The sequence below is a fragment of the Bufo bufo genome, chromosome 4 (assembly GCF_905171765.1).
Source record: "Bufo bufo chromosome 4, aBufBuf1.1, whole genome shotgun sequence".
Classification (NCBI taxonomy): Eukaryota; Metazoa; Chordata; class Amphibia; order Anura; family Bufonidae; genus Bufo; species Bufo bufo.
Genome location: NC_053392.1, coordinates 543,924,031 through 543,941,831, shown reverse-complemented (window position 1 = coordinate 543,941,831; position 17,801 = coordinate 543,924,031). Strand labels below are relative to the sequence as shown.

General features: G+C 42.7%; 1 protein-coding gene across 2 annotated transcripts in view; it reads right to left on the bottom strand.

The window, feature by feature from the left end:
* The window catches only part of MACROD2 (mono-ADP ribosylhydrolase 2), a 2,731,696-nt gene that overhangs the window by 77,928 nt on the left and 2,635,967 nt on the right, over positions 1–17,801 (bottom strand). For both annotated transcript variants that reach the window (XM_040429978.1, XM_040429979.1), the window contains one exon: positions 11,221–11,280. In XM_040429978.1, coding sequence (XP_040285912.1) covers positions 11,221–11,280 — 60 coding nt within the window. The remainder of the gene's footprint in view (positions 1–11,220; positions 11,281–17,801) is intronic.

Genomic DNA, 17,801 nt, shown 5'->3' with positions numbered 1-17,801 from the left:
GGCAATACATGTAGTCAGGAAACAGGCAGAGGTAAGGGCTGGCAGAGTTTGTGCAAAACCATGAAACCATCAATAGGTCAGGGCAAGCAGTAAAGGATCAGTATCGTGAAAAGGTTCAAGTCATATCGGGTGGCAGAAGATTAGGATCCAGAAATCTGCAGAGGTCGATACACTGGCAGACAAATGGATTATAACAAGCTAGAGAAAACGAGCAAGATCTGTAGAGACCAATGGCTTAGGCAAGAAAGTGAGGTTAACAGCACACCTATATAGGAGAGCTGTTTAGCTCATTAGTCAAGTAGATGACCACAAGAGCAGAGTGCATTAAACCCTGCAGAGAAAGGTCTTTAATATACACACTAGGCTGTGGCCGGCAGAATGCGACACAAGAGTCTGGCAGTCGAGCAGAATGATGAGACTGGTGCTCGTCCCAGATAGTGGACAGTGGGCATGGAGTGCCACCATGACATGGTGATCATTGCAGCATTTTCTATGTTACTTACTTTGTGTGGGGAATTGTATTCATCGTTTATATTTCCTGATCATATTCTGTAGATCTGTTATATGTTATGAGGATAAAATTTGTAACCATGAGTACCAGACAATATATAATCAGTACCTCCAGATCAGGGGTCTCCAAACCCCGGCCCGCGGGCCACAACCGGCCCGCTTGTGCGTTCGATCCGGCCCGCCCGCAGCTGACAGGTTGCAGGAACGAAAGCCGCACAACCGCCCATGCTGTCACGCTGTGCTTTTTGATTGGCTGCTGGGACCGCCGATGTCCCGGCAACCAGTGACGTCACAGGTGCGGCACCTCCCCTCTTCCCGCCCGCTGTTTGAAATAACAAATCCACGTGTGTAGCAGCGGGCGGGAGTCGGGACTCAGGAGTCCAAGAAGAAAAAAAAAAGAAGAGGAGCAGAAGCCGGCTACAGCGGAGGCAAGTGTTGCACAACGCTGATGGGGACACAATGGGGAACGCTGACATTGCTGTGCTGCGCTGATGGGGACACAAGCTGCTGAGGACACATACTGATGGGGATATTGCTGTGCTGCTGGGGACACTGCTGATGGGGACTTTGCTGTGCTGATGGGGACATTGCTGTTCTGATGGGGACACCGTTGATGAGGACACGGGTGTCCCCATCAATGGTGTCCCCATCAGCACAGCAATGTCCCCATCAGAGGTGTCCCCATCAGCGATGATGGGCACACTGCTGATGGGGACAATTCTGTTCTGATGGGGACATTGCTGGGGACACCGCTGTTTGGCACACTGCTGATGGGGACATGGGTGTCCACATCAATGGTGTCCCCATCAGGATAGCAATGTCCCCATCAGCGGTAACCCCATAATCGATGTCCCCATCAGCACAGCAATGTCCCCATCAGAGGTGTCCCCATCAGCGGTGATGGGGACACATGCTGCTGGGGACACCGCTGACAGGGACATTGCTGTGCTGATGGGGATGTTGCGGTGGACACTGCTGATGGGGACATTGCTGTTCTGATGGGACATTGCTGGGGACACCGCTGATGGGGACATGGGTATCCCCATCAGCGGTGACCCATCATCGGTTTCCACATCAGCACAGCGGCGTCCCCATCAGCAATGATGGGGACGCTGCTAATGTGGAAACTGCTGATGTGAACATTGCTGTGCTGATGGGGACATTGCTGAGGACACCGCTGATTGGCACACTGCTGATGGGGACAAAGGTGTCCCCATCAATGGTGTCCCCATCAGTACAGCAATGTCCCCATCAGCGTCCCCATTCTGATGGGGACATTGCTGTTCTGATGGGGACACCACTGATAGGGACACGGGTGTCCCCATCAACCGCGTCCCCAAAGGCAGTGTCCCCATCAGTGGTGTCCCCATCAGCTGCTAATGGGGACTCCGCTGATGGGGACATTGCTGTTCTGATGGGGACATCATTAATGGGGACATTGCTGTGCTGATGCTGACATTGCTGTTCTGATGGGGACATTGCTGTGCTGATGGGGACACCGCTGATGGGGACATTGCTGTGCTGATGGGGACACCGCTGATGGGGACATTGCTGTGCTGATGGGGACAACGCTGATAGGGACACGGGTGTCCCCATCAATGGTGTCCCCATCAGTGGTGTCCCCATCAGCACAGCAATGTCCCCAACAGCAGCGTCCCCATCAGTGGTGTCCCCATCAGCACAGCAATGTCCCCAACAGCAGCGTCCCCATCAGTGGGTGTCCCCATGATGGGAATATTGTTTTTCTGATGGGAATATTGTTTTTTTGATGGGAATATTTTTTTTTTTTATGGGAATATTGCTTTTCTGATGGGGACATTGCTGTTCTGATTTGGCCATTGCTGTTCTGATGGGGACACCGCTGATAGGGACACGGGTGTCCCCATCAATGGTGTCCCCATCAGCCGCGTCCCCAACAGCAGTGTCCCCATCAGTGGTGGCCCCTATCAGCTGCTAATGGGGACTCCGCTGATGGGGACATTGCTGTTCTGATGGGGACATCGTTGATGGGGACATTGCTGTGCTTAAGGGTGACACGGCTGATGGGGACATTGCTGTGCTGATGCTGACATTGCTGTGCTGATGCTGACATTGCTGTGCTGATGCTGACATTGCTGTGCTGATGGGGACATTGCTGTGCTGATGGGGACATTGTTGTGCTGATGCTGACATTGCTGTGCTGATGCTGACATTGCTGTGCTGATGGGGACATTGCTGTGCTGATGGGGACATTGCTGTGCTGATGGGGACATTGCTGTGCTGATGGGGACATTGTTGTGCTGATGCTGACATTGCTGTGCTGATGCTGACATTGCTGTGCTGATGGGGACATTGCTGTGCTGATGGGGACATTGCTGTGCTGATGGGGACATTGTTGTGCTGATGCTGACATTGCTGTGCTGATGGGGACATTGCTGTGCTGATGGGGACATTGCTGTGCTGATGGGGACATTGCTGTGCTGATGGGGACATTGCTGTGCTGATGGGGACATTGCTGTGCTGATGCTGACATTGCTGTGCTGATGCTGACATTGCTGTGCTGATGCTGACATTGCTGTGCTGATGCTGACATTGCTGTGCTGATGGGGACATTGCTGTGCTGATGGGGACATTGCTGTGCTGATGGGGACATTGCTGTGCTGATGGGGACATTGCTGTGCTGATGGGGACATTTTTGTGCTGATGGGGACACCGCTGATAGGGACACGGGTGTCTTTGCGTTGTTTTGCTAAAGTTTTTTCTCTTTTGTTCTCAGTCATATCATGCTGATTACAAAAACGATCCATGTAAAATATATACATTTAATTTAATACATAACTGATTTTTTTTTCCGGCCCCCGAATACTTGTAAAATCTTCAATGTGGCCCTCCTGTTGAAAAGTTTGGAGACCCCTGCTCCAGATCATTAAAATAATGTTTCCATAACAAATCCACTGCCAAAACATCCACTGTGTCAGCATAAAAATCCTAAATAGGTTCTCTGGGTATTTCAGCTAATCCTTGGTACAAACTTGTGGAAGGAAGATCTTTTAGATGGTAGTTTTCCACCCCTTGGCTCCACTGATACTGCCATCGTCTCTGCACTGACACAGGCTGTAGGCTCTTCAGCTTGGGTCCCAATGCAGCTGAACAGGAAAAGAAGTGGCCACATCTAGTACTAATACTATTTAGAAGATCTTCCTTCTACAGGTTAGTATCAATTACAGATTAGTTGAAATGCCTGGAGAACCACATCGGGAGAAATTTCTACAGCAGGATTTCGGCTACATATTTTCCAGCAATTCTGCAACAGATAATTGCTTATGTGTGGATGTTGCTGCAGCGTATTTTACCCTATGCTACCCTGAATTGGCAATTTACTTTGTTAATGATTTTACAGCATTTGCGTTTCTTAAAATGTCATTCACATTGATACTACAGTAAAATGTTGCTGATTTTCTGCGCACAAATCTGCGGCCACCACAGATCAGAAGTGGCAATTATTTATCATCTTTATCAGAACTGTGCTATACCTTTGTTTTGATGCAGGGCTTTCTGTGGGTGAGATTACCATGCAAAGAACTATAGTTCTTAGTATTCCCCTTACAGATATCGCCTCTGCTTACAGCTGTCTGCATGCCCCTTTATTATGGCATTGTAGTTACCCACTGTCTTCACCAACGCTCAACTGCAACTGAAAGACCAAAGGTCCCTTTACATGGGACGATATTACAGCAGATTGTCAGGTAGGAAGCGTTCCTTCCCAACAATCTGCTGATCACTGGTGGAGGAGACCTCTGATAATACATGCAGTGATCTCCTCCAGAGATAACAACCCCATAACAACTCGTTTCCCGGCAGCAGATCGTGTTTACACAGCACAATCTGCTGTCTGAAACAAGGATTTTTGTGTTTGCACAAACTATACAATTACCCGATGAACAAGCATTTTGCTCGCTCATTAGGTAATCGGTGGTACATTTACACCGCCAGATCATCGCTTACGAGTGTTCCTATGAACGCTCATTAGTGATGATCAGATTCTCGGCCCGTGTAAAGGGCCATTTATCTGCTGTTCTCTTGCTCACTAGACACCGCACAATCTAAAGCCAAGCATGTAACAGATGTCCCCTCCAGAGATAGTGGAGGAACCACACTATTTCTCAAATGCCATGCATCACAATCATTTTATGGACCCATATTCAGCACCAATGAAATCTGAGAAACAAAGTGGCATATACTTTACTGATGCTATTTCCAAAGTGTTTAGGTGAAAAGTGCATTTTCAGGAGATGGCCACTTAAGACATCCATGCTGATATAGTAGATACTCATTTACTATATAATAGTACCCATGGAAATAAGAAGATCTGAAGAATATGATGAAGAGATATACATTTTCACACGCTACATAGATGATCATTGATGACTCCCACTATCAGCTTCCTCATAGAGGAATTCATCGTGTTTAAATAAAGGGTGAACTACGTGACTATATTCAGTAATTGCAAGTTAGATAGATAGTAAACGAACAAACAATATTGCAATGCTGAGATTTTTATGTATTATGAATGCGGCATAGTCCAGAGAAAATCTTTAGTTGTAAAAATATGATTACAAATGAAGGCAAATGTTTAAATGAAAAAAAGAAAATGTTACCAAAGGAGAATGACTCCAGTTACACTATCGGGTCATTTAAACCCAGTTTACTATAATTATTAGACAGCAGATTATTACTCAGGGCCCCATACTCATTAGCGTATTGTTGGGCAAACCCCAAGAGAACAGTTTGTTCGGCTGACAACCTAATATTTATGGGGAATTACTCATTGTCCCCCGACAACTCAAATTTTGTAAAAAATTTTTTTGCTCAGTCCTTTTGTTCTCCCGGGAGATGAGAGAGAGACAAGTATGCTATTCTTTTCTTTTTTTGGGGGGGAGGGGTGGGGGGAAACTATAGGCGTTGTCTGGTGGGTACTCTTTCTCATTATGGAGTGTACATGATGAGTATTGTAGGTCAGACAATGCTGCTCTGGGTTTCTAGGAAAATACAGTACAGACAAAGTTTGGACACACCTTCTCATTCAAAGAGTTTTCTTTATTTTCATGACTATGAAGGCATCAAAACTATGAATTAACACATGTGGAATTATATACATAACAAACAAGTGTGAAACAACTGAAAATATGTCATATTCTAGGTTCTTCAAAGTAGCCACCTTTTGCTTTGATTACTGCTTTGCACACTCTTGGCATTCTCTTGATGAGCTTCAAGAGGTAGTCCCCTGAAATGGTCTTCCAACAGTCTTGAAGGAGTTCCCAGAGATGCTTAGCACTTGTTGGCCCTTTTGCCTTCACTCTGCGGTCCAGCTCACCCCAAACCATCTCGATTGGGTTCAGGTCCGGTGACTGTGGAGGCCAGGTCATCTGGCGCAGCACCCCATCACTCTCCTTCATGGTCAAATAGCCCTTACTTTCAAAGTTTTCCCAATTTTTCGGCTGACTGACTGACCTTCATTTCTTAAAGTAATGATAGCCACTCATTTTTCTTTACTTAGCTGCTTTTTTCTTGCCATAATACAAATTCTAACAGTCTATTCAGTAGGACTATCAGCTGTGTATCCACCTGACTTCTCCTCAACGCTACTGATGGTCCCAACCCCATTTATAAGGCAAGAAATCCCACTTATTAAACCTGACAGGGCACACCTGTGAAGTGAAAACGATTTCAGGGGACAACCTCTTGAAGCTCATCAAGAGAATGCCAAGAGTGTGCAAAGCAGTAATCAAAGCAAAAGGTGGCTACTTTGAAGAACCTAGAACATATTTTCAGTTGTTTCACACTTGTTTGTTATGTATATAATTCCACGTGTTAATTCATAGTTTTGATGCCTTCAGTGTGAATCTACAATTTTCATAGTCATGAAAATAAAGAAAACTCTTTGAATGAGAAGGTGTGTCCAAACTTTTGGTCTGTACTGTATATATGCAAATTAGCATTTCTTACCTTTGCTGGCATCAGACAGGTTTAGCTTTCTTTTTCTTTTGGAAGGAAAGCTAATTTGAATATCTTTCCCAGATCTCAGGGTATGCAAATTAGATTTCCTTTCAAAAAGAAAATAACATTAAGGGAGATTTTCCATCACCATTATATTTCCGTTCTTCTGATCCATCAGAAGAATAGAACAATAAAGAAAAAAGACTGATCCTGTAAAAAAAAAATTGATGCATCAGTTATGCACATTTGGCATCCATTTGAGCCATTTCCATCTGAGATCCTTTTTTTTAGATGGAAAAAAAGTACTACACGCAGGACATTTTTATCCATCTAGAAAAACAAAATTGCACAGGATTTATCTTTTATTGGATCAATTTTCTTTCTTTCTTTTTCTGTTCTTCTAAGTGGTCAGAAGAACAGAAAAGTAATGGTGATGAGAACTCTCCCTAAGCATCTTTTATGCCAGCAGAAATAAAAATTTGCATATACTTTTCACAGAAACCCAGAGCAACGTTGCCTGGTCTGAAATATTCCTCACGTGTACAAGGTGCTTTCCATAATGAGAAAGAGTACCCCCGGACCCTGACAATGGCCCTCAGATAAATTTTCTTTGATCTGCTCAATTAAAGGGTAATCACCTGAAAAGAACTATTTGCAGTTGAGATGCTGACTTATCTAACAAACAAGTTATGATTTATGCTTTCTGTCTCTCCAAAAAATCATATTTTACATTGTTGGATCTTAACAAGGTTCCAAGTAGAGCTTCAACATGCAACAAGAAGAAATGAGAGTGAGATAAAACATTTTTTGAGCATTCAATTAATTGAAAATAATGATTAAACTGGAACAGGCTGTTTTTCAGCTGATCCAAATTTCAGGACCACATGCCTTTAAAAGACCAAAGATGCAAAGATGTGGATTCATTGTCATTTTCTAGTCACACGTTGTGATGGCAAAGGCAAAAAAAACTGTCCCTTTTTGAATGCGGTCGGGTTGTTGAACTGCATAAGTAGGGTCTCTCACAGCGCGTCATTGCTGCTGAGGTGGGATGCAGTAAGACAGTCATTTGGAATTTCTTAAATGATCCTGAGGGTTATGGAACAAAAAAGTCAAGTGGAAGACCCAAAAAAAATTTCATCAGCACTGAGCCAGAGGATCCAATTGACTGTCTGTCAAGACACTGGACGATCCTCAACCCAAATTAAGGCCCTTACTGGTGCTGACTGCAGTCCCATAACCATCAGACGGCATCTGAGACTGAAGGGCTTCAAAAACAAAAAAACTTCTTCAAAAACCTCATCTCCTTGAACGCCACAGAACTGCTCGTTTGGACTTTGCAAGAGAGCACAAAACATGGGACATTCAAAGGTGGAAGAAAGTTTTATTCTCTGATGAGAAAAAAAATTAACCTTGATGGTCCTGATGGTTTCCAACATTACTGGAATGACAAGCAGATTCCACCTGAGATGTTTTTTACGTGCCACAGTGGAGGGGTCGCCATAATGGTCTGGGGTGCTTTTTCCTTCAGTGGAACAATGGAGCTTCAGGAAGTGCAGGGGCGTCAAACGGCCGCTGGCTATGTCCAGATGTTGCAGAGAGCATTCCTCGTGACTAAAGGCCCTCGTCTGTGCGGTAACGACTGGGTTTTTCAACAGGACAACGCTACAGTACACAATGCCCGCAGGACAAGGGACTTCTTCCAGGAGAATAACATCACTCTTTTGGCCCATCCTGCGTGTTCCCCTGATCTAAATCCAATTGAGAACCTTTGGGGATGGATGGCAAGGGAAGTTTACAAAAATGGACAACAGTTCCAGACAGTAGATGGCCTTCGTGCGGCCGTCTTCACCACTTGGAGAAATATTCCCACTCACCTCATGGAAACGCTTGCATCAAGCATGCCGAAACAAATTTTTGAAGTGATAAACAATAACCGCGGAGCTACTCATTACTGAGTTCATGTTTGGAAGTTGGATTTCTGTTTTGGAGGGGTTTAGTTTTTTTTTGGAGGTGTGGTCCTAAACTTTTGATCAGCTGAAAAACAACCTGTTTCAGTTTATTTGTTGTTTTCATTAAATTGAATGCTCAAAAAATGTTTTGTCTCACTCCGATTTCTTCTTGCTCTACTTGGAACCTTGTTAAGATCCAGCCATGCTAAATATTATTTTTTGCAATTTTTCAAGTGGTCTTAAACTTTTGATCAGGACTGTATATGCAGAACTATTGGGGTCATTTATCAAACTTGTGTAAAGTAAAAGTGGCTTAGCATAGCAACCAATCAGACTCCACCTTTCATTTTCCAAAGGAGCTGTCAAAAATGAAAGGTGAAATCTGATTGGCTGTTATGGGCAACTAAGCCATGCCTACTTTACACCAGTTTGATAAATGACCCCATATGTGTCTCAACAGAAACAGAATCTGTTTGTAATAAATAGAAAATTGGACCACGCAACTCCACAAAAATGTATTTAAACCGCTGACCTTCGTCGGCACATGATCTAGAAAGCCAATAGATATGATTGGTACTCATAGATGTTGTTTTAAGACCTAGGGAAATTTGCATTTAGATTTTATTTATTAGACTTTTTTTTTTTTTTTTTTACAGATCACGGCCATAAAATGAACTTTAGAAAGAATGGAAAATGGGGTAACTGTCAGGAACATGATGCACACTTTGTATAGTTCTTATATCAGTTAGGAATCATGCTTCAAAACTCACTATACATAACGCAATTATATACAAAAAATGCTTTGAAAATTTCTGAAAAATGCAGCTGTCATCTCATGTACAAACAATATGGCAGAAGGCCGGCTATTTTCTATATAAAGCAATGATATCTTGAAATGGCATTTGTTATCCATAAGAAAAAGCAGATGTGTTTACTCACAGCTAAATGTAAAATTGCAGTTTCCCTAACTGTGGTAATGGAACATAATTTTGAAAAATTCTGCTTTTATCTGCCTAGCAGGACAATGGCCTATTAGTCCATTCGGGGCTGATGGTGTGTTATAGAACACAGTAATTTTGCATCATGCGGCAAATTGTTAATTCTTTGTTAATAGGACAATAAAATAGGGAACAAGGAAACTGCAATTAGTGTATAATAGTGCGACCAAATGAGTTTGCAATTCAAGCATATCAAAACCATTTACCTAAATTTAATACAAGAGCTTTAACTAAGACAAAGTAATCGCAATATGGCCTGATCGACAGTATGTATGGAGTCACAATAGACCATGCAAGCTTTGAATACAAACACGAGAACGCAGACATTTAGCAATGATATTTGCAAGTGACCTACCACGTATTAATTTGTCGAGCCATTATTGAGGTGTCAATATGGTTAAAACAATTTTGCAATTATAGCCATGTCAACATCATAGACCCGGGAAGTTTATTAGAAAGTTGATACAGTTCATATTAGAATGTTTGTCAACTACCGGTCTGCCTGGCATTTAATGTGAAATAAAAATTGACATTTGTGGAAATTGAAAAACTCTGAGTCATTGGAATTCAAGATACATCAGTAAACTATGAAGAGGTTTAAGCCCTTGTCATGGCTCCTTATAAATTTTAATGGCTGGAATCACATTATGTCTTATTTTTGGTTGAATGGAAAAGCGATAATATTTCATAACTTTTATATGCAACCTAATAAAACAGAAACCTGCTGTCAACCTACACAAAGATTAATTGCTCCCATAGGATTTCGGCCTCTCAATATAAGGACTCTGCTCAAGTTCCTAGTATTACAGAGCTGTAGAAAGGAAGGGGGTATAAGAAATGTATGGGCCCATAATGTACCTCTGTATGAATCAGATTTCTTATCAAAGAATACAAATGTTTCATCTTATGGCTTCATATGGAGTTATGCTAAAATTGTGCCTCCTTAAACTGCATCATGCAGACAAATTACAGCAAATATATGAAACTTTAGGGACTCTACATGTTGCCATTCAGACTCTGAACATGGCTCTGCTAAGTACATTATGCCTAATAGGTATATACATATCTCTGAAACCTAAAAACTATTGCAGGTGTTCCTCCCAATCACAAATTATTATTTCAATGGACAATTCTCACAATTTGGCAAAAATCAATAGTACAGACAAATATAAAAAAAAACCTTTGTAATATATTTTATGAAAGAAAAAAATCATTGTTCACCCTCACCCAGTTTTCGAAATTAATTTTCTCTCTTAACGGGGTTCTCCAGGAATTAAGAAAATAAAATTACTGAAAATACTTAAATATTACTTTGTTAAAAATATTTTCCCACATACCTTTCAATAATGAAGTGGGCGGGGCCGGAGCGTGACTGAGTGAGTGATGTGTGCTGCCCGCTGCGTGCATAGTGAGTACTGCAGAGAAGCAATTACAGCTAGTTTAGCAAAGCATTAGCAAAGCAGCACTGCTAGGGGCTGCTGCATACACTTTATATGTGATGGCTGCTCTGACTGGCTTAATGAAGTTCAGTGACTGCGCCGGGCCCCGCTACTACCCTGATAGCGCCGCTGTTTACATGTCACTGGCACATCGCAGGCCGCTATGCCTATGCATCACAGCACGGCCTGCGATGTGCTGGCCATGTAATACTGCTCTATTCGCTTTAAAAGACGCACGGCCACTTCCCCTCCACTGTTGGGGGGGAAAAAGTGAGTCTTATAAAGCAAAAAATACGGTACACACCAGTGGATCAAAGAACGTAATTTAGTGTATATACAGTACATTACCATTTTGTTCATCTTCTAGGTGGGTAGAGAGCGTCGTTTTAGAAATATCTCCACACTGAACTAAAAAAAAGTAAAAATTTATTTTAGAAAAAAATCTAAATCGGCCATACACATTAAAATACGCTTCTAGTTTTAAAACAGTAAGTTTATGTTAAAGGGGTTCTTCAGTTTTTTTTAAACTGATGATCTAGCCTCTAGTATCTCTGATTTGGGCAGCTTCCCCTCAGGCCATGCACTAGGCATTACATGGTGTATCATTTCTTGCTGGAGTAATCATTTAAGGAATATAACTTAAAGGGGTTCTGCAGTTTTTTTTAAACTAATGATCTATCCTCTGGATAGATCATCAACATCTGATCGGCGAGGGACCGACACCCGGGACCCCTGCCGATCAGCTGTTTGAGAAGGCAGCGGTGCTGGCAGTAGTGCCGCAGCCTTCTCGTTGTTTACCGCAGGCCCAGTGACGTCACGACTAGTATCAATGGCCCGGCCGGGGCTAAACTTCATCCAAGTGAAGAGCTTAGCCCCGTCCAGGCGCCGCTGCCTTCTCAAACAGCTGATCTGCAGGGGTCCCGGGTGTCGGACCCCCGCCTATCAGATGCTGATGATCTATCCAGAGGATAGATCATTAGTTTAAAAAAAACTGCAGAACCCCTTTAAGTTATATTCCTTAAATGATTACTCCAGCAAGAAATGATACACCATGTAATGCCTAGTGCATGGCCTGAGGGGAAGCTGCCCAAATCAGAGATACTGTATAAAGAACACTAAAAAGAGAAGTATATAAGGTATAACTCTGTGTATCAATTTCTTGGCCAGTTCTTTTTATATACTGTATTAGCTGACTCACTAATATATTCCTACCAGCAGAATTATTCCTCTTGAAATAGGAGGTACAGATGTGTCCTTCCTTTTGGTTTAACATATACCTGTCACGAACCAGCGGGTGTGAATCCACTGTGCCACGTGTCCTACCTCCTAAGGGTGTTGTCTAAGTGAACCCCTCGATCTTCACAGTACCCCTGATGGTGGTGATAGACTTTCCCGAGGGGAACACCAGGTCAATACCTCTTGAAAAGGATTGGCACACGGGGCAGCTGGTCCAGGCAGACCAGAAGGTACCTGAGCAAAGTACCAGAGGTACAAGCGTTGTCAGCAGGCTGAGTCATAACCAGAAGCAACAGTGCATGGCCAAAGGATGAGGCAGCAGTGAAGTCAAATAGGCAAAAGGGCAGGTCAGGCAACCCGGTTCGGAAACCGGAGAGTCAAGGCAAGCAGGCAAGGAACAAACAGGTAGCAGAATCCAGGAATACAAGTACGAGTCAGGAACACAGGAACACAAGCAGATATCAGGAACCTTAGCAGGACACAAGGACCATGACACTGAGGCATCTGTTTGAAATCTCTTTTTATTAGATAAACAAAGATCATAATACAATAAATCAAATCAAAGTTGAGTGAGTCACCTCATTATGAAGGCAGATAAACATCATCAAGGACAAATCCAGACAATACACGTAAATACGAGGTGATCACTCATCTGAGACCACCAATCTCGTTAGACAAGTGATCTTACAGGCACAATAGTGTTGTACAAAACAAATGAACAGAGCAACGGCTCTAACACTGTGTCACCTCACACATCAAGCTATAGTCCGTACAATGTTTGAGAGCAAAAAATTTAGCTTAACGTAATAGCAAAAGGGGTCAGCATGGACATCTCACCTCTCATAGGTTAAGTAGTGCCAGGTTGCAATGAGTTTAAGTATTTCGCTCTATAATGCAGCCAAGGCTGCCAGATCTGTAGAAAGCGGTCTCTGTTATGGTATGTCCATCCAATCAGTTCCTCCATTTGACATATCTGGTGGACCCTATCTCTCCACATATCTAGGGTAGGGGGATCCAGTGACCTCCATTTTATAGGGATCAGGAGTTTAGCAGCCATCAGCAAGTGTGTGATCAGGTTGTGTTTTCCAGGGCGAAAAGCTGGGGTAGGTAGCCAGAGTAGTATCAATTGGGCTGTAAGCTTCAAAGACGTGCTACAAATTGAATTTATAGTACTCTCGACCTCCGCCCAGAACTTATGGATGCCTGTACACGTCCACCAAATATAAGAAATGGAGCCAGTGGCAATATTGCATCGCCAGCACAAATCTGTGGGGAGCAACTGGATTTTATATAGAAATTCAGGCGTCCTATACCACCTGAATGCTACTTTAACTGAGTTCTCTTGTATTTTTATACATTTAGAAAAGCCGTGAGAACACTTTTGGATCTATTTCCTATCGGCTTCATTTAAAGTGAGTTGCAGTTCCTTCTCCCAGTCAGCTAACCATGGTGGGGCCTTGGAGTCCCTGGCATTAAGGATTTGTCTGTAAATGAGAGTGGTGCATTTATGAGGCAAACGTGGGAGTAAGACAAAGTTTTCCAGCCACGTTGGGTCTACTAAGGGGACTAGCTCGGAGGACTTGAACTGTCTACACATGGACTCAAAATCATTTCTCTGAACAAAGTTTTTCCCCAGGTCTATATCGCCTGAGAGGGTGTTGAAGTAATCAATAGTATCATCAAGTTTCCCTAACTCTCCCAATCTATGGTTTGACAGTGAAAGCCATATATCAGAGGGATGTTTAATTTGGGGGCACAGAAGGGTGGGTAAAACTGAGATGGGAGCTAAAGGGGAGATCCTGTTTTGCCCTGAATTAAGTTCCTTTGATCTATGGCAGGCGTGCAACATACCTCTGGTGAGTACACTATCAATTTTGGTCTCTCTCCCGGATCCCCTAGGTAGCCATAATCCATGAAACGAGCCTTTGCCTAAGAGGGCCAACTCCAGATCAATGTGCAAATATTGAGATTCACATCTAGCCAGTGAAAGCCATCTTTCTAGGTTAATAGCTTGTACATAGGTTGGAAGATCCGGGAGGGAGATGCCTCCTTGTTTTTTCCTGCGTGAGAGCAAACGGAAGGACATTCTAGGGTGACCTCCATTCCAGAGGTATTTACTCATAATTGATTGAACTTTATTTATATAGTTATTAGGGATAAATATGGGAAGGGCTCTAAGGGTGTACATAAGCAATGGGAGAATATAAGTGGTCAGTACATTCTTTCTGCCTAACCAGGTGAGAAACGGCGAGGAGCTTTTTGAGAGGATGGAAGTCACTTTTGAGAGTAAAGGAGGAAAATTAAGCTTAAATAAAAGTTTGGGATCTATTGGGATCATGACACCCAGATATTTAATTGCCTGTGGAGGCCACTTAAATGGGGTGAGGGTCTTAACTCTGCTACGTAGGGCAGGTGGTAAAGAAATACCTAAGGCTTCTGACTTATCAAAGTTTATCTTAAAGTTCGAGAGTTGACTAAAAGATTCAAATATCTGCATAACCTCCGGCAAAGCCTCTTCAGGGTTAGACATAAAGAGCAGAAGATCACACTGAGGCATCTGGGAAGGGGGATGAGCCACTTATGTGCTGGAGGGCTAGGATTGGTCAGCGAGGTCACATGACCTAACCCATAAAGCACAGGAATTGACACGCAGCGGCCCTTAAGGAAGTGATGCAGGAAACAAGCAGCAAGCATGCCAGGGCTGAGAGGAAACTGTGGAGCGGATCCCAGAACAACAGTACCTACACAGACAGAGCCCAGGACTGCAGCGGTGAATGGGAAGTACGGGCAGCAGATCACCGCTGAACACGGCTCCTGGGACTGTGGCGGTAAGCAGGGGAACAGCGGCTACATTAAAATTACGCCCCCTCTTCTTGAGTCCATGAGTAGACAGAAACATTTTTATCAAGTTCAGAGCATGAATGTTCTCTTCTGGTTCCCAAGACCTCTCCTCCGGACCAAAGCCCTTCCAGTCCACAAGATAGTAGGTATTCTTGTCACACTTCTAGATTAGTGATGAGCGGCAGGGGCAATATTCAAATTCGCGATATTTCACGAATATTTTGTAGAATATTTGTCATATATTAGTGAATTTGAGAATTCGCTATTATTTTCTTGATTGCAAAAATCGGCAATGTAATATTCGTGTAAAGCGCACGCAATACAGGAGTGGGTCACTTTTGTTACATTTTCCAAGCTGCTAGAAGTTTCCTGAGACTGGAGAAAATGGTTGGCACGGCAGAACATTAAAAATGGCTTTATATGCAGATAGAGTGCTCCAATATATTCGCGATTGCGCTAATCTGCAATTAATGATGCGCATATTTTGGTGCAATGCATGAAACTAAACATTTTAGCAGGTCTGACTACATATTACTGATTAGTGCAATATGTATTGTTGTGACATCATAGCACTATGTCTGTAGCATGTATGTATGGACAGCAGAACCTATCACACTATCTAACACCCTGCACTGAAACCTATCAGCTACACTATATCAGGATATAACCTACACTGACTATCTCCCACTAACTATCTGTATTATATATATAAGCTAACTTACTATCTATCTAATGTAATGAGTGGAAAGCACAGAGCACAGCAATGACACTGCGGTCTCTCTCAAACTGTAGAAAATGGCTGATGGGGAGTAAGGGGTAGGCAACTTTCCTATTGATTGCTAGGGATGTTACTAAGCTCAGACAAAGACATTGCAGCCTTCTCATTGGCCCACAAGCAAGAAGCAGGGATGAAAAAAAAAAATCTAGAATATTCGAAAAATACGACTATATATCACTATATTCTAAATATTCACGAATTCTCAAAGTGCTGATATTCGCGATTAATATTAACTATTCGAATATTCGTGCCCAACACTAATTCTTGATGTCCAGGATGTCTTTGACCTCAAATATTTCGTCAGAATCTTCAGAGACCGGAGTTGGAATAGAAGGAGCCTTCGAGAAGCAATTTTGAACTACTGGATTTAGTAAGGACAAATGGAAGGCAATAGGGATACGCAGAGACAGAGGCAGACGTAACTTACAGTGCCTTGCAAAAGTATTGACCCCCCTTGACTTTTTTTGTATTTTGGTACATTACAGCCTTAAGTTCAATGTTTTGTAAATCAGAATTTTATGTGATGGATCAGAACACAATAGTCTAAGTTGATGAAGTGAAATGATAAAAATATATAAATAAAACTATTGTTTAGAAATAGAAAACAGAAAATTAGCATCTGCGTATGTATTCACCCCCTTTGTTAGGAAGCCCATAAAAAGATCTGGTGCAACCAATTATCTTCAGAAGTCACAACATTTGTGAAATGATGTCCATCTATGTGCAATCTAAGTGTCACATGATCTGTCATTACATATACACACCTTTTTTGAAGGGCCCCAGAGGCTGCAACACCTAAGCAAGAGGCATCACTAACCAAACACTGCCATGAAGACCAAGGAACTCTCCAAAGAAGTAAGGGACAATGTTGAGAAGTACAAGTCAGGGTTAGGTTATAAAAAAATATCCAAATCTCTGATGATTCCCATCAAATCTATCATAACCAAATGGAAAGAACATGGCACAACAGCAAACATGCCAATAGACGGCAGCCCACCAAAACTCCCGGATTGGGCAAGGAGGGCATTAATCAGAGAGGCAGCACAGAGACCTAAGGTAACCCTGAAGGAGATGCAGAGCTCCACAGCAGAGACTGGAGTATCTGTACATAGGACGACAATAAGCCGTATGCTCCATAGAGTTGTGCTTTATGGCAGAGTGGCCAGAAGAAAGCCATTACTTTTAGCTAAAAACAAAAAGGCACGTTGTGAGTTTGCGAAAAGGCATGTTGGGAGACTCCCAAAATGTATGAAGGTGCTCTGGTCTGATGAGACTAAAATTGAACTATGTCTGGCACAAACCCAACACATCACATCACCCAAAGAACACCATCCAGCCAGGACTGGGAAACTGGTCAGAGTTGAGGGAAACATGGATGGTGCTAAATACAAGGATATTCTTGAGCAAAACCTGCACCACTCTGTGTGTGATTTGAGGCTAGGGTGGCAGTTTACCTTACAGCAGGACAATGACCCCAAACACACTGCTAAAGCAACACTTGAGTGGTTTAAGGGGAAACATGTAAATGTGTTAGAATGGCCTAGTGAAAGCCCAGATGTCCATCCAACAGAAAATCTGTGGTGAGACTTAAAGATTGCTGTTCACAAGCGCAAACCAGCCAACTTGAAGGAGCTGGTGCAGTTTTGTAATGAGGAATGGGCAAAAATCCCAGTGGTAAGATGTGGCAAGCTCATAGAGACTTATTCAAAGCGACTTGGAGTTGTGATTACCGCAAAAGGTGGCTCTATAAAGTATTGTGAATAGTTATTTTTTTTATTTTGTCCTATTTGTTGTTTGCTTCACAATAAAAAAAAACTTCAAAGTTGTGGGCATGTTCTGTAAATTAAATGATGCAAATCCTCAAACAATCCATGTTAATTCCAGGTTGTGAGGCACCAAAATATGAAAAAAGTCAAGGGGGTGAATACTTTTGCAAGGCACTGTATATGTCACTTCATTGATTCCCCTCAATTCTTCAAAGGTTCCAAGGAACCTAGGAGCAAACTTTAAACTTGGAACACATAAGCGGATGTTTTTAGAGGAGAGCCATATCTTATCTCCATATGAGAACTGA